We start from the raw sequence: 18,584 nt of genomic DNA, 5'->3' as shown, positions 1-18,584 counted from the left end.
TAAGATCGCGTTTTTGATTGCTCCTTGCACGTGAACACATATCTTACAAAAATAAGTCGAAATTTTATGCGAAAGTATAATATTTCGTAAAAGATTAACAAAAAAATATTCTACTATTTACTATATTATGGTGTGTCTGGTTTGTTTTACCTATATATCGTGAAATTGTATGGTACGTGAGTTAATTTACGTTAAAATAAAAATAACGCAAGGAGCTATCATAAAATGTAATAAATTTTTAATTATTAATTGCAATACAGCCCGTGTAAATATTAAACCGTTTGCATGATACATTTAAGGCGTTAAAAGCTCAACGATATTGTAATGTTAAATTATTATTTAGTCAAATTTTAATATTAAGATTACCTTTCCACGTTACATTTTAAATAACGTACACACTGGCAATTTAAAAGCATGTAGAATATACGGTACATTTTTACCTTTGATTATTTATGTCGATGGACTAACAAAGCTGACGCGTCGAAATAAGTCCACGCACACGAGTATGCGTCGACTTAGTGGCTTAGTGACTTAGAAAGTAGTTTGACATTTGGCGAGTGTCAAGCGTAGCTGTCACACAACCAAGATAATACATTTGATTTGTTTGTTTTAGTTCTTTTATAATGCAACACTCCAACTAATCATATATATAATCTAAAAATGTTCATGTATCAATAAATACTACACATGAAAATAAATATTGAATCAAACCTAATAAATTATATCAAATTAGCAAATATTTAAGCCGTATTTAATTATGTTAAATGAATGCGTCTGACTAGTACTTATTAAGATTAAATGGGATTGAAACAATATTTTAAACCGCCAGTTTGTACGCAACCTTAAACCCGTGCCAAATGTTCATACTAAACATATTTGTCTTACGAAAATCGATATTGTAGTTTAATATAAGTAAAGCCACATTGTATTTATCATTTCGACTTTGTACAATATACGAAGGACTATAGATAAATTAAAAGAAAATTCAATGCCGTTTAAAGGCCATCTGTGCATTTTTTTTAATGTAAATATTATCTATAAGGAAACTTGTCTTATAATGAACATGTGTAAAATTAAATAAATTGTCGAAAAGGTATTTTTGTTTTATTTTTAGGTATATTTTATTCATGTATAATTTAGAAATACATTATAGATCAAGATAAAGCGTAGCACTGAGCATGCTCGAGTCCGGTGACAGCTCGATAAACCGCACCGCGACGCTTTCTTGTACTCTAATTTTTGCTTATATGCTGAAATCCAGTCATTCTGCTTTTATTTTAAATTTTATTTTCAGGGTTTGTTTATTTATTATTAGGGCACACAAACGACAAACTCATAAGTAATAACTTTGTATGCAAACTATGTATATATATACTAATATTAATGCCAAAGAAATTTTGTTACCAACCGAAATCGTGTTACACATAAACCGCTGAACCGCTTTAGATAAAATTTGCTATGGAGTTAGCTTGAGTCCAGGAGAAGGAAATGGGCTACTTTTTTTAATTTACTCCCCGACAGGTAAAAGGGGGTTGACGGTTTGTGTGCTATAGGTAAAGTTTTATAAATTACGCGCGGTTAACGGCGCAAATGCAGCTAGAATATTTATAGGTAGACATTTTTAGAGGAAGACGTATTCAAACTTCGTCGTTACAATTTTTTAAGTCAATTTTACATTTTTTTGGAATAATGTTACTGATGTTGCTAAAGAACAGTTAGTACTAATTGAATTGTAATAAAAGTAAATAACGTTTGAAGTGATGCTAGCTTAAATTCATATAATAATGACATTCAAGTATATAGGAATGTTATTTTATTAAAATTATTATTTTTTGTTTTAATACCTATTACATACATATACTGTAGATTTGATTCATTACAATACATTACAAGGTCAATGTATAAGTAATTAAAATTAAATTATATTTTAATCTAATATATAAAATAATGAATTATTTAAATGTATTATTCAATATATAGTCTTAAGCGTCATAAAATAATGCAAAAATAAAAGAAACACTCATTTTGAATTAATTACAATAAATTGTTATTAATAAAATAAAAATACTTTGATGAGTTAATGGCAGTAAAAAAACTTCTTAATTTGCCTCTGGTTATGTCAAATTGCCATCCAATCTATATAAGATATAGATAAAATAACATAAAGTCTCTCCAATTGAGTCGGATTATAAGAGTGCTGGAATAGAGACTGCCGTTGTATTGGTGGATCATAATATCCACTGTGCAACTGGCTAACCTCCTTTGACATAAATATTAGTACTATTAACGAGTACTGTTCACAATAATGTGTAATTTCAGTAGTTCGGGATGGCAAAATAAAATTATGTTTTACAATGATGCTCCAATATCTCTATATTTCTTTACAATCCCTCACAATCATCCAATTGTTTTCCTTATGACGGCTCAATCATTTTTTAAAATAAGAACTATTGTTACATGCCAGTATTAAATGTTATTCCATATAAAACAATATTAACTAAAGTTGTACAAATTATTGATCAATTAATTACAATAATAATTATATATATTTATAATATGTAATAATAATAATAATGTGATATTATTAATTATGATATGATAATGATGATATGACGTAGCACCGTATGGAGGCTAGGGCTAGTTTCTAACAAATGTTAATAAGTCTGTTACTTTATTTTGCTGTTAATAGATGGCGTTAATAGTTATTGACACACGTCTCTCTCGTCTCTAGACGCGTCATTGAAATGTTAGAAATTTGTACCTACACAATGTTCCATGTTTTGTTGATTACTACTAAACACATGAAATAAAAAAGAAAACCAGTCAAATTGAACAATATTTATTTCAAATAAACTCGTGCTCGGGCACGGCGTAATTAGGATTTGTTAGAATATTTTTATTGAGATATCGAACAAAGTGGGAGTACACGATACTCTCACCACCGATAGCCTTCCAGAATGTTGCAGATTCGTGTCGCAGCGCCTCGCTTTGACCGCACTCCTGATGTCGAAAAGCAAGAATTATTTATTTTTAGTTATATTTTAGTTGGTAAACGACCACTGGTCGAAATCCGACAAGAATCTTTAGTAACTAATTAGATTTCGAATAAAAAAAGAAAGAAACTATTACCATCTATGTATTAATAAAATTAATTCTAGACATGTTATTAAATTGCATGGTAGGTTAAGTTATTAGGTTACATGCTGTTCTGTTCTGTTACAGATGTTCATATCTTCGACCAGTATTGAAACTAGATACAAGTTTCAAAAAGTTACCTTGCAATGAGCCTTGCGCAAAGATGCACTTTCGGACAGAGATTCATGATGAGGTTTAATATCAGCTTTCCGATCACCAAAGAATTCTTCGTATTTGGTTTTAACCACGTCATAAACCTTAAGAATTTTTATATCAAGTTATTATTATAACAGCTATTTCCCTTTGAATAATTCAAATTTAAATAAAATAATAATTTTACAAACTTTAATGAATAATAATATAATACTTTTGATTTAGCCGCTATGATTTAACTGTACTGAACTTCAAGAATGTGTATTATTTAAAAGAAGATCAACAATAGATTTGAAATCGAGTCATAAGGGCGGTCTCTCACCGGGAGCGTTCTCTGTATTATAACAGATTTGAGCACTACATAAGTAAAAAACCCTGAGCATTAGAAAGCGCAACCCGTAATGATACAATTTGTAACGTTACATCAATAACGTAACAAGAGCCGAGCATTACAGCATACAGTTTACAAACAACTGACTCAACTGCATGCTAAAAATCGAATCTTAGATTTGTTACGTTACACAAGTGACTTCAGTGAGGGACCGCCCCCTAACATAAATAGTTTTATAACGATTGTGTTTCCGATACCACGAAACGTTTTTTAGTGTTGTAGATTTGGCACTCGAGGATCAGTAAGTAGAACATAATACTATTATTATTAAATATCTCCGATTCACTAACGTTATTGGTCAAGGAATTCTCGGTAATACGAGGAAACTTTTACATTATGACGTCTACGACGCGACGTGACGACGTGACGTCCGTACGACGTTAAGTGAGATCGGAATGCGACAAGTGAACCGATGTGAGAAGATATAGGTTATTATTATAATCTTTAAACAAAAATACAACCGTATTTCCTCCTTGTTCGTAAACATCTTCTAAAAGAACACTAAACGGCTCTTGATATTGGGCTGATGTCCAAGTTTGAGTGAAATATTCATACAAATCATCTATAAGTTTCATCTGCAATGAAAAATGCGAGTTTATTTATGTATATCTGCTATTATATCTATACTATAGACCAGTATAGACTATACTAGTAGTATTATAAATACGGAAGTAACTCTGGCTGTTTCCTCTTCACACATAAAACACTGATCTGATTTAGATAAAATTGGGTATTATATATAAATTTCGCGCGAGTAAAGCCAGTTATTATGTTATGTTATGTATGTATGTAAAGCCAGTTATATTGTAATATACTATAACAATAGTATTATAATCTACTAAAATATTTTGATTTAAAATATATTTGTAGGATATTTGGTAAAAAATATTATTATGGTCTATGTTTTCGAAAGATATGGTGTAGGTAGGTGTAGGCAGACATTGTGTGGAAGGTACGTAGGTATCGTGCAAATTGAGACGACGTTTCGACAAGTATACACAAATTCCAATAAGTCACTAAACACTGAGCAATTCCTAGGCAGGTAGTGTCATAGCCAAAGTTACCCAAACATCTGAACGGAAAGCACGCCAACCGCTCACGACCCCGACGCTGTCGAGCGCCACCTGGTGGCACTAGTGTTTTGCTTCCGTTGATAAAATATAGAGTACACCTTACAATGTTACTGAATTTGGAGTTGTGGATACGCCTGCCACCGTTAACTACTACTGTTACTTCCTGTTATGTACAAAAACCTATTCTTACAGTCAATATATACATAACATTTCAAAATTTTATACTTACTTTATATCTCCCAAGAAGATTATTGAAATACGCTTCATGCTTTCCATACAATTGAGTGAAAATTTCGCAGGAAAATTGCCTCTTTGAGAGGCAAGTAACAGATTCAATACAATGCAATGCATTTATTTGAAGCCTAAAGTAGTTCTGTCGCTTATCCGTTACAAGTGTATGACCCTGGACGAAATATAATATACAATACAGTACAATAAAAATACTTTAACATTTATTGTACATAAACATAAATCTAAAATGGAAATACATGCAAGGAAGAGGTACGGTTTTATCGCTTACATCTTCTTGGCATCCTTAAATCAGAGCGAAGATACTCAAGCCAATGAACAATGCAAAATAATCAGATTTACCTGATTAGGCAACAACTGTTTTACTGCCATCGGTATATCCCGGCCAGGCCTCCGTAGGCGCATATAGTGGAGCGGCCCCGGCAATGTCGCTGACTGAACAATGGGCGAATCAAACTTCATTACAGGTTGCCATCGACTATACAAAATATCAATGTTTTATATGAATTATTTTTTTTTACACATTACCTATATAAATATAGATTAAATAAAAAAAATAGTCTCTATATTTTATAACAATAATGTAGTGCTTTGTTATAATTGAATAAACTAAGTAATGTAAAATAACAAATATTTCGTGTCTGGAACATGAAATATATGAAAAATACAAAATATTAATATATTAATAGATCAATGAGCAATATAAGTATAATAATATAATATATAAATAATATTTTTACAAGTTCAATTTAATCGCACTATTTACATGAAGTGTGACTTAACTACGTATACTCTACTCTATTCCACAAGAGTAGAAAAGCCAAATAAACAAAATTTGACGCCATATTGGCCGAGAGCTTGATTAATCTATGATATTCTCTATGGATTTGCGAAAAACTTGCGCTTTGAAAGTCGACGAAACTAATATCGGAATTTCGGAAGTAAATTTTAAGTGGAGATAAATGGTTTAAGTGTAATAGAAAAAATTAAACATATATTAATCATAAACTCTTAGTAGTGCACAACATAGCTGAGTTATTAGCAAATCGCATGAAATACGTAAATCTAAGGTTTGTTCATCTTTTGCTTGAGCCCTGTAGTAACCCTTTCCGGCACTTTCGCCCTGAATTCGCCACTGTCCTTTTCTATTTCATAATTCGATGGGAAGGCAATCTGACACGACACGAAAGAGTTTAGGTGGATAACATAACAATAATTAATACGTAAAACTAACCTTTTATTAGGACTGCCAGATGATCGACGAGTACTCATAATACTCGCATGGGAACTTCGACATCTGAAAGTTAAAAGTATTGCATAGAGAATTTAATCAGCAACTCGAATAACTAAGTGGGTAGAACAATTCCAGCTAAAGGTTGCTTTAAGCCGGGTATTTAGATTATAAAAAGTTGTTCTGGCTTATGTATATAATATACAATCATCTCGGAAAATTATTATTTATATTATTTTAGTATTAATATTATTGATATACGTATATGTAACAACCCGTGGTAAAACAGCGATCTGAATTAAGCATTTACTTACTACATGTAAACTTTAAAAGTAAATATGTCAATGTAAAATTTACGTCAACAAACAAGAACTGTATCGTGACGTGAGTTCCGATGAAAGCGGATCGAAATCAACGCTGCCCGTCATGAAGGGATCCAGCTTGTGTAAAAAAAGCCTCGCTAACTGCAATATTAATAAATTAGCATTTAAATTTATGTATTATTTTTAAAATTATTCGTTTCACAACAAATTAATATATGTGACGTAATTACTTGGTCGTATGGCTTTGTGCACCAAAATGCAATACTTACTCTAACGTATTGTTGACTTCGTTTGAATGATGAGTGAGCGAGTGTAATTACAGGCATGAGGGACTTAATATCTTAGTTTCACAATAGTGTAACCAAGTGTAACCATTTACCATCAGATGGCCCATATGTCTGCCTACCTATTATATAAATAAATATACACAAATACCGGTTCCTATAATTATGACCTTTAGTCTTTGCTTTATTAAATAGATATCATTATTAAATATTTTAGTCAAAGGACAAAATACCAGAACAGTTCTATCAACTTTAGGTAATTGCTCGTATTATTTATTAGTACTTACCGCTTCACCAACGTCCTCGGAGCAGTAATATTTGTGAAGATGTTGAGGCGCATAGAGTCGGCGAGAATATTTTGCGCAAGGACCGGCGCCATATACATGAGGATCATTGGTATCGAACAACGGCCCGACCACTAGACCTCCATCATACACCAAACCACAGTCATTTATAGCTGAACATTTTAATTGAAATTAACATGTTTCATACACATTTTCAAATCACTTTACCTAGACACACACCCACGCACACACACAGACACACACACACACACTTTTTTCTATATATATTCTGAATTGAAGAGTAAGTGAGTTAATAGTATAATACAATTATCTTAGAATCCCGTCCTTTTTTTATCGGTAAATCGGTGATCAACTTTCAAGATCGACTGTTTATAAAATAAAAAGGTATAATATAAAATATATATATGGGCAATACCTTTAAAAGCATTCAAATCAATAGCTTTAATCCCAAAATGGAATAGTGCAAAACATGGAAGATGTAAGGCGTGCAATGGCGTCATGAGACGGAGGAATTCTACGCGAGAGTCTTGCTGCGACCAGCCATTCAAATAACATCTTCGGTATATACGGACACCGAGTTTTTCTATACTAGCTTGAACTCTTTCATCCACCTTAGGAAATATAAAATATTTTCTTATAAAGTTAAATAAATAAGGCAAGATTGATAAATAGGAAATCGTTGGTGTCATTCAAACATTTACAAGTATTTTTCATAATTGTATCTAACTGAATAGATTCTTAATTTGACAATATCGTTCAATATTGAAATCTAATCATTATTTTGCATTTCAATTATTCTTCTTAGAACAATACTTACTGTCTCATTATTAAAGCAGTTAACTCTCATAGCCGTGGTATCTTCTGGTGGGAAAGGTTCAACAAAAGCAATGTTATTGGGTAAAATCCCCAGTTCCAGCAAAGCAGCCATGCAACTATATGCTTCTATACAATCTCCATAAACCACTACTTGATTGTCTTCACGAAGGCAGCAACTACTGTTTTCTATGATAAAGACTAGCTTGGATTAACATAAAGTCAAATAAAGTAACTTAAGATAAAAATGTATCAAAATATTGACAAAAAGTATAAAGTATAAACGAATATCACAAACTGAATTCAGATATCATCCACATCAGCTTCCTAAGACACGTATTGGCCTCGAATAATGAATTGATAAGCATAACATTTTCTGGCATATCCGGGGACGTTGGGACATAATCCGGTTTGTATTTTGGGTTATCCATTAAAACTCTATGGCAAGGTTTGCCTTTCCTAGACAGGGAAAACGCTTTGCATTATTATTACGCATAGAAATTATAAACAGCATAAAACAATTCTATTCCACTAATCACACCACGTGATGCTTAATCAGACGGAGAACTTATATATCCAGACAGAGAACTGCTTAATGTTCGTCACTGGTTGGATAGCCGATTGACCTGCGGTCCCGCCTTATTTCTGATAACGACGGCCATCGCAGGGGCTATGTCTTTAGAAATAATACGACATTTAAAAAACGAGAAGCCTACTTTCGAAGTCCGAGAGACGAATGTACTAAGCGTGTCTCCTGGAAGAACGCACCTCAGCTTACGATACTGCTGGAATGGAGGAGGTTGCTATGCGCAGCGAGTGCAGTAATCGAAATGGAAAACGGTCTTATTAAAATTAAAATGTACGGTTAATAAATTTGCAATACAAAATTAAAATGACATAAATATATTTTATGTTAGAAATTTTCTAAGATCGTAGGTCAGGTGTATATTGCTCTAAATCAAATCAGTATTATATAAAACGCTTAAAACATTCACCTCCTCTTTTTCATTTCTTAATTAAAAATCAGACTTATTCAGTACCATATTTCGTTAATAGTTATCAAAATGTATATTTACTCTACTTCCTTGGCCAACTCAATAGAATCCTTCAAATAGTCAGGATGTTGGAATTGCTGACCACATACCAGAACGAGCTCGTCGTAGAACTTCATTCCACCACCCTTCAAGTGAATACATTTCTTCTTTCTATTGATAAATTATTATTTAATCATAAATCGAGACAAATCTATTTAAAAGAATATTGTCTATATAATAAATATATAATTCAATCCTTCAACGGACTTTATAATAATAATTAGCAAGCTTTTTAATATAATGTAAGCTTTAATCTTCAATTCCTGAAGAATATTGACAAAATATTCATTATTAAACTAACCTATCGATCTGGGTCATAACTGCAGACATGACATCAACGTAATAATAAAATGGTAGACTCTTGAGATAGCGGTCAGAGTATCGACCATCACGCGGTACGCAGGTCTCTGCCGCATGCATGCTATCAGCAACGGTCGGCAGGCCGTGGAGAGACACGAGCGTTATGTTTGTAAACGTAAGGTATTCCGCCGTGGGCCTACAAATATATGTAACCATGTTACACGATCTATTAAATACTCCTCATTAAAATAATTACTATACTCTTACAAATCAATTTTATTTATTTTGTGAATTTCGTTTACCAATGCTTAAATGACGCCGAAATAAATTTATTAAATTGAGTTATATACCTTAATGTTTTCAACCCAGTTACTGCTGATAGTGTTTTTCGCTCACCACCTAGTTCTTTAATAAAATATCGATTCGTAATTATAAAATTGCAAGAATACGTCATCTTACCCTAAAAGCAATGTTTCAATGAAGGCGAGTCCCGTCCGACTGGCGCCAACTACAACAATGCTACTATTGACGTGCACCTTCGGAAGACTAGTCAGAGGTCGTTCTAGTGACCAAAGAGCAAACGGCGTTGCACTACAAAAGTTAAAATGTATGAATATTTTTAGGTTTAGAATTTATTTTTAAAAATAACTCACAATACGCTGAACGTGTAGAAGGCGTTGTAGGACTTCCGCGACGTCGTACTGCTATCTGCGATAGTGTTCGCATAGACGCAACGAGTCTAATAGGCATTCGAAACCGACAAAGATCCTGCGGTCCCGCCTTATTTCTAATAAGGACGGCCATCGCAGGGGCTATGCGTTTAGAAATAATACGCAACCCAAATATAATACTACTACACTATAAATTATTCTCGTCTAAGATGTACAGGGTCACAAACTCTTCAAATAATATTAAACTCACATATCCTTGACTATCTTATCTCCTTTTTTACCAATAACACTAAGCATCAATCGACGCGGCCGCACTGGTAACATGTGGCTGGCTAACGACATGAGATTACGACTTGGACTCTGAAATTTTTGTGAAGAAACTAAAATATTAAATAAATAAAAGCAAAGTATAAAATTTAAAAGTATGACCCTAATAAATATTAATAATAAATTAATAGTAAAATTGACAACGTCAAATTCGAGGAATAGTTAACTTTTTTTGTCATATTTTAAGTAAATTTAAGTATCGGATAGGTTTATTTACCTACATTTGCTTATTATATATAATTATTTGAACACTATATATATCCAGTACTGGTGATACTTACCGCGTCACCTTTAGCAAAGAGTCTACAAACCCAGAATAAAGTTGTATATTTGGTCTGTCTTAATACGTCTCTTAAATACCATCGTCCATGAGGTTCCATGACTGGTGCCATAACACAAGCCAAAATCTACAAACATACTTGTTTAATCACTTTGATATTTCCAATTTAGTCATTATTTAAATCAAAAATAACTCTATTCAAATATAATGTTATGCACACAATCTCACATACAGATGCATCGGTTCCATATCTTCTAGATTCAGCCTCCAAATTGTACTGAGTTCTAATTGAAGTAGCATCTTCTAAAGGTCTAAAAAATTTTTTTTAAACTTCTCATAAAAATATTTTATAATCTGTGCAAAATTTATCAATGAATAATTTCAAAACAAGGAATGCTTTATTATAATGTACACATTTATTTACCCTAGTACAATTATCCCGATTGGTTGATTTTGACTTAGAAAAACGTAAGATGACAACGAATCGGACTCAAGACTTGTTTCAAATAGTGCTAACAAATCTTGCTTCCTGGGCGCATGTTCTAACACGTCATTTAAGTTAGGTATATCGTACGCTTCCGCTTCACGTACTCTTATATCTCTAGCAAAACAAATGATTGATGAATATTATATATTTGGAATTAGTATTTTTTGGAGATTGTTTCTCTGAGTTCTCAGAGTATACTTGGTGGTAGGGCTTTGTGCAAGCCCGTATAGATAGGTATCGCCCACTCATCAGATATTCTACCGCCAAACAGCATTACTCAGTATCGTTGTGTTCCAGTTTGAAGGGTGATCGAGCCGGTGTAACTACAGGCACAAGAGACATAACATCTTAGTTCCCAAGGTTGGTGGCGCATTGGCGATGTAAGGAATAAATATTTCTTACAGCGCTATTGTCTATGGGCAATGGCACTTACCATCAGGTAGCCCATTTGCTCGTCCGCCAATCAATATCATAAAAAAAGAGTTTTGAACAAAATATTTAACAAGCTTTTTCGATTATTAATCCCCTAGAGAAAGTACATGCGCTTGTGTTCTCACATAATGATACTAAATTAAAGCAATAACAATTCCATGGAATTATTAAATAAGTAGATCGAACTGGAACTCGAAATAAAAAATTCCAAGTAAGTATCTGTGTTTCTCCAATGAAGTTAATTAGAACGTTATTTTAAAAATGTTATAAAAATACGATTGATGCCAAAGAAAATATTTCTGTATTTATTTCAGCCTTAATTTACGCAGTAGGTACAGCACGTCTTCGGCCTATACTGCACTTCTTTAAGATCCAACGAAGTGCGCAGTTACACTTGAATTTTTGTTGTCTGATTCCAACAACATTCCTAAAATCCAAACCCATAATTGTTTGTCAAAAACCTTTTCGGCGTTATGCAAGTAATTACGAAAATAAGTAATTATTTATATAATTATATAAAGAAACCAAAACGTACCTCAAATCTTATGCTTAAAATAGTCTTATATGTACGTTATATGTACGTTTCACTTACCCCCTTACTGAGTTAACATGAGCAATATACAAAGTCTCGTTCATAAATCGCATTCGAAAACTATAAGGCGTTACGAGCTGAAATTACATAAAGATTTTATTCAGTTAATTTCAAAAGTTTTAAGGTAACGAGTAAAGGATAATGTCAGATTCGAAGTAGGCAGATATCGCATGTTCACAAAATAGTATGAATCGAAGGAGTCCTAATTGCCAGCCAGCGAGGGAGTAATAGTTAACACAGAGTACGTGAAAAAATATATAAGTTAAATTATTTCTTCTCTTGACCAAATATTGCGTTTGATCAAAATTAAAATATACTTTAATCGAGTAGACTCCAATAAAAGTACATTCAATCATCATTATATAAAGATTCGCTTTGGATACTTTTAAAATTTCTACTGTAAACGACACAAACATTTAAGCATTTCGGATTATTTTTGAACTACATAAACTTTTATTTCCTAAATAATTAAAAATAATCTACAACAAAATTATCGTATCATTAGTTTGTATAATATTTGTATGTATATGTGTAATAGACAATTTAATTATAGACAAATAAAAAATAAAAAAAATACCGTAAAATGTTCTAGAAGCGGAAAACACGTGTGACTCGACGGAAGACACATAACACAATAATCTCTATCAGGAAATAGTTCATAAGCAGCTTCGAGCATATCAAAACCATATCTAAATCGTAAAATAAAACTATAATGTGTTATGGCATATTCTATTGTTAAAAAAACAACGAAACAAAAATCATTTACAAAAACAGTTTAAGACAAAATAATTCATAATTCTTCTTTTAAAACACATTATCTTTCGAATGACGACTGTTTACTTATTTCTTTAATACAACACTATAAAAATCATACTCCTTATATATTTTTAGTTTATACAATATTCAAATATGAAACTTACATACCTTTCATCGTAATCAGGATGCATTGCGAATAGTTCCAATAAAAATGCATTCGGGGCACCGGAATAGCGAGTAGGTTCCGGTACTTTGCATTGTGTTACTGCACTTGAATTAGGAATTGCTAATATTAAAAAACAGAAATAAGTGCTTTCAGTGACTTTTAAAACCATATAAAACCGCAATATTGATTAGAGATGTTAACAATTATTTTACAGTGACAATGTTGAAAAATTAATTCTTTTTCTAGATAATATTTATCATATTAGTCATTAAAGCGAAATTTAATAAACAATGAATCCTAAATACAGCATAACCCTATAAACTAATAAATATTATGGTAATTAAACGTTTATAGACAAATCGAGACTTAATGTTTTCTAAAATGTATAACCAAACAAACAAAACCTGATAATATTACCCGTAGATATAAAAAAAAGATCATAGAATTTTATATAAAATCTAATGTCTATCAATTAAGGAGATGTTGTAAACGGTTTACAGTAAAACAAATAAATGGTATAAATCAGATTATTTCATCAACGGCTAAAACTTACAGAGTCGTTTTGGTGTTTCTTTAACGAGGTATTTATTTTCAAACACTGATTCTTTTCTATGTTGAAACTCTTGACAATCTTCGGAGAATCTGTCAACATGTTTGTCGTTTACAGACTAGCCATTACTTTGAACTGATTCTGGTAAGAAAGTTGAGTGAACTATTGTAATGGTACAATATCAATAAAACATCGAGATAAATATCTATTTTACAGAAAAGTGAAATGATTGTCATTGATGTCGATATACAATACAAATAGTTGATCAAAGACATTTTTATTATAAGCTAATTAAACACACTCTGAGTAGAACTCTGTAGGGCCACGACCAAACCACAGTTGGAGCTGTTAATGCGTGATACATAAACCTTCCCGCACCCTGTCAAGTGCAAAGCGAGAACGACCATCCTAAAACCGTTTATTCCTCTAATGGCGAGTTAGGTACCAACAGAGAGGTCTCTGATGAAACAGATATAGATTATTATCTGCTACGTCATGTGGTGTATGCAGTATCATTGCATTGCTAACCACTAGATTGCTCTGTTGACATGACCAAGCTTAATTGAATATCTCTTACAGTTCCTCCGACATAAAACTTAAAACTCAGTCCCATTAATAACTTTTTTATATTTTTATGTAAAAAATACCTTTGTTTCTTCACAAAGTCTTCGTTCATGAAGAGACGCGGCAATCTTAACAAGTCTGTGTCAATGTTCACAATATCGTACTCCAGTTCATCTTCTTCGTCTTCCAAAAGCTGGAGTATATCTAGTTGTGTGTAAGGGATCTGGTGTGAACGGACCTTTGTTTCTGCTTCCTTGTGAATATCATTAAAGGCATCTTCCTCAAACACCCAAGTAACCTAAAACAAATATGATTCAATTTGTTGTAAATGGCGCTGCAACACAACTTCAACTTTGATATCGTTAAACCAATAGGCTATTTGACAATGCGAAAAAAAAAGTGTCAATTATTGTAATCAGTATACATTATGAGTTTAAAAATGGTTATTTATCAACGAAAGTTGAAAATAATAATTAATTTATTCAAAAATCCATAAGCAAAAATGCATTTTTTTAAACGTTTGTCACGTGACACAAAACGCTCCCGATTGGTCGGGCTTATGATGACGTCACTTGCTTATTAACCTCGTTTGCCTACTGTATGGGGATTATATATGCCACAGATTACAATACAGGCAAGTGACGTCACCGACCCCATTGCAACGCCATGTTGTCAAAGTAGCGTTTTCGCGCGCTATTTAAATATGGAATTATAATATAAAATGCATTTTAAAAACCAGTCAAATAGCCTATTATCATGGCTATTAAATAAAATGTAGGTAAAAAAACAAAATTAATAAGAATTGCTGCTTAAAAAATATCATATATATAAATCTTTTCACATGCAGTTTTGTTGAGAACTTGTACGATTGTTAATTATACAATTACGCGTCAAATATAAATTGTTTGAGAGTCGATTCGTATAATTTGGACACACAAGACATATTTCTAAATGCAACTCAAAATTGCACACTACCAAATTATCTAATTTACAAACATTTGGATTTCGAAAAATATACTGTTAGATAATGTCTAAACAGTATATTTTTCGAAATAAATCCACATAGCAACACATGAAATATATTTGGATCACTGTTTAAAGCCAATTTAAAATAAAACTTATTACCCTGGACTTTGCTTCTTTCGATGCAATATCAGCACTAGACTCCTGCTTAGATTCAAAGACAATTCCAGTTCCTGTGAAGAAACTGACGTGCGATATTTTGCTTTAAATATTTCATTAATTTTTTTTCTCGCTTAATTTAATACATTACATTATTTAATCGTTCATTATATTTACCTAATAGCGGAATCACGTTCTCGCGGCTTCGGTGGTCTATCAAGATGTCGAAGGCCGGAAAATGAAGAAAGCTCAAAGCTTTCTTCTAGAGCCTCGTAGTTTATCTGAGTGTTAAGGCACATAACACCCACTGCCAACTCTTTATGCTGTTGCAATATAGAAATAGTGAATTTAAATATGTTCTAACCATAATTACAAATAGGTACTGTACAAAGCATGAATGCAAGGAATGCTGGTAGGAATACAGGCATCATTTTAATTTAAAAATAATCTTAGTTAACCTACTTTTGATAAAAAAAGGCAACCTATGTAATATGTTAGCATCCTGGCTGGTTACAACACCAAAAAGAAAGCTAAATAAGAATAGTACATGCCTCACACACAAGCAACACTCTTTCAGACTCCGGATGTCTCGATATGAGCTCGCTGATGTAGAAGTCGCCGTAAAGTTCTCGCAGACGCGTCGAGTGACGCTCTATTATTGGCACTAAATCATCGTTATCTTCTTCACTATTCGTAAGCAAATATAGTTATTCATAAGTAATTTCAGGAAAATTTAAAAGGAGTTTCAGTTATATAGCCAATAAACAAATCATACGAACATAACTGCGAATTGATATAAACTAATTCGAAACCAACAATCAAAAACATTTCCAAAGCTGCTAGGCTAACTAACAATTATAATTTCCTACCAAATCTTGTTCATTAAATGAGAAGAAATAAGAAATATTTAGTTGCAAAACTCAGTCTCAAAAAATTCACTTGAACCTTGGTCCCTAAACTAGGAAATCCCTTGTTTAGGGGCCAGCCTTCCCAAGCAGTTCCATTACATTACAGCTATACTAGGAAACTTCAACGAGGGTAAGCCAAACTGAACAAATTGGGTAGCAACAACTGTTGCTATTACTAAATTACTATTAATTAAACATGTAATTAGGCAGTTACATATAAATATCATAACAGAACAAACAAAAATAATGATAAATTCTAACACTGCTCGACGAATCCTCAACCTAGGGCTAACTTCTCGTCGCTCAACTACCCACAATGAAGGGAGTTGGTCACCGGGAACACCTCGTTCTATCGCCTGTGATCGCTTAAACGAAGCTTCGGAACGTGACTGACCCGGTATTAACACTAAAAATATTATATTAATACTTAATATAAAATAAATATATTGGGATTTTTACACATCATCATACTCTAATATACATATATGTATATAATGAAAATGTAATAGTGTAGCCTAATGGATAAAAACGCAGAGCCGATTTACAAAAATTGTCGTGTTTTATCGATAGTAATTAATTACGAGTCCAAAAATATGCTTTAGGCTAAGAAAACTTCTTGAAATTTGAATTTAATTTATATTTAATTAAGATAAAAGTAATCGGAGTTACGTATTTCTATCCAGATAGAGAGTAGTTCGGAATTTGTAAATAGTAAATTGGTAGTGTTACACTATCGTGCCCTTGAATGCAAATTGATTGGAAAGTTGCTAATCTGCTTCTGATATATCTCTGGTTATGTCAAACTGCCATTAGATTATAAAAAGAATTAAAAATTCACTCCATTTCGCAAATAAAGCACCATAATATGCACAAATTTGTGAACTTAAAGTGCTCAATGCTTGTGGGACAGCGTATTTGGCTAAGTTTAATCGAAAAAGGTTGCCGTTGTCTAAAATCAGAGCTATATAAATTTGCTATGTTTATGATTTATTTAAATTTATTTAAAAACTTACGTTGATAATCAATCAATGGTTTCATCATTCCAATATATTGTAGATAAGGATCGTGCATGAATACGGACTTCAGCATGCTATCGACCACTTCACGAGCATAGACTGGGTTCCAGCATAACATATGTATAAACAGTGTATTTCTTGCTTTTAATTCGATAACCCTAATTGTAATACATATATAATAATCTCATGATATGCAAGAAAATATCGTGTTGTATAATAATAATTGATTATTATAAAGTTAACTGTTATGTACATACTTAAACTTAGTCCAGATAAAATCTTCCCAAGCGCCTGGATTAACCGAAGGTGCTAAAGGATAATCCTTCAGTACTAAAAAACCGACGATCGTTTCGTTAAGGTCTAGCTGGCATATCGATAAAATACAAGTTTCGCTAAAATATAAATGTTTTAATTAATTTAAATTTCTGTATCAAAATTAAAATATGTAAATTCTCCATTATTTACTGTGTGAATTTGCTGCCTTTATTTTACAAGCAGTTCATTATAATTAGAGTAAAAGTTTTTTTTTTTTTAAATCACAGAGTCATTGTTCGAAGGTATGTAATATTGTGTTTTACTATTTAAGAATAATGGAAATATGTAAAAAAATATTTTTTATTGATTTTCAAATTGTCAGCGAATTTTTAATTGAACGCTACATTATATAACCGCAAAATCAGCTATAATTCAATTCCATATTTAATTTCTATCATATAATATGGCACACTCACATAAGATACACGATATCCGATTGTTGATAAACACGAAAATTCTTCGACATAGATTCAGTAACAAGAGGCATTATTGCCGGAGCATCTTCTACCAATGCGAGTCGCAATCGCCCTAAAGGTGTTGCGCGTAGGATCCTGGACACCATGCTAAGTAGATTTATATACAATTTTCAATCAAATTAATTTTGTATATTCTTTATCCTATACATTAAATATTTTAAATAAATATTTTATATATTCTAATAACTCATGTAATCAACGTAATTGATGAATGGAATTATTATTATTTTGCTTTTTCTATCGTGCTAAGAAACAAACTTGACAATTAAGAATTACAAGCAAAGAACCATTCAGTGTCATGTTATTATTTTAGACACTATTATGAATATTCTATTTAAAACTCTTTAGACAGCAGTAGAAAAAACCTGTAAAAACAATACAGTAATACTCAGAATTATATATACAATTGTTACAAGTACAGTTAATTATTCTGAAGAAGCTATTCTGTAAGAATAAACTCGAAATTCACCGCCGAACACGATCATGAACTCAATAGTGATTTGCAATATTGACTGTAATAAGTATAGAATCCAGAGGATATAAAAATAGCGTTTCACCGTAAATCGGTTTC

The 18,584-nt window shown here is 32.1% G+C and overlaps 1 protein-coding gene across 1 annotated transcript; it reads right to left on the bottom strand.

Annotated features, from left to right (window-relative positions):
* Positions 1-2,844: 2,844 nt before the first annotated feature.
* On the bottom strand, positions 2,845-18,099 carry LOC113399631 (cilia- and flagella-associated protein 61-like). Its single transcript, XM_026638809.2, has 30 exons — positions 17,954-18,099; positions 17,480-17,614; positions 17,220-17,380; positions 16,468-16,612; positions 15,850-15,985; positions 15,476-15,621; positions 15,302-15,383; positions 14,260-14,474; positions 13,616-13,704; positions 13,065-13,182; positions 12,718-12,829; positions 12,141-12,217; positions 11,054-11,230; positions 10,862-10,940; positions 10,631-10,756; positions 10,273-10,382; positions 9,811-9,942; positions 9,353-9,547; positions 9,034-9,162; positions 8,256-8,416; positions 7,962-8,146; positions 7,560-7,755; positions 7,127-7,296; positions 6,590-6,696; positions 6,236-6,298; positions 5,344-5,479; positions 4,982-5,155; positions 4,141-4,254; positions 3,276-3,392; positions 2,845-3,000 (listed from the first exon to the last, which is right to left on the bottom strand). Exons 1-30 carry the CDS (start codon positions 18,097-18,099, stop codon positions 2,845-2,847), a joined length of 4,089 nt encoding a protein of 1,362 aa, XP_026494594.2.
* Between the last annotated feature and the right edge of the window lie 485 nt (positions 18,100-18,584).

This window comes from Vanessa tameamea, chromosome 15 (genome assembly GCF_037043105.1).
Source record: "Vanessa tameamea isolate UH-Manoa-2023 chromosome 15, ilVanTame1 primary haplotype, whole genome shotgun sequence".
NCBI classification, from domain to species: domain Eukaryota; kingdom Metazoa; phylum Arthropoda; class Insecta; order Lepidoptera; family Nymphalidae; genus Vanessa; species Vanessa tameamea.
This window is presented reverse-complemented; position numbering and strand designations above follow the sequence as displayed.

Bases quoted from the DNA above. Each gene is read 5' to 3' on its own strand.
- LOC113399631 (XM_026638809.2), bottom strand. From the start codon at position 18,099: ATGGTGTCCAGGATCCTACGCGCAACACCTTTAGGGCGATTGCGACTC. The intron at 13,183-13,615 runs GTAAGTTTTAGC...TTTTAATATTAG, and splicing joins AGAAACACCAAAACGACTCT to CAATTCCTAATTCAAGTGCA. The intron at 12,830-13,064 runs GTATGTAAGTTT...TTTACGATTTAG, and splicing joins CATCCTGATTACGATGAAAG to ATATGGTTTTGATATGCTCG.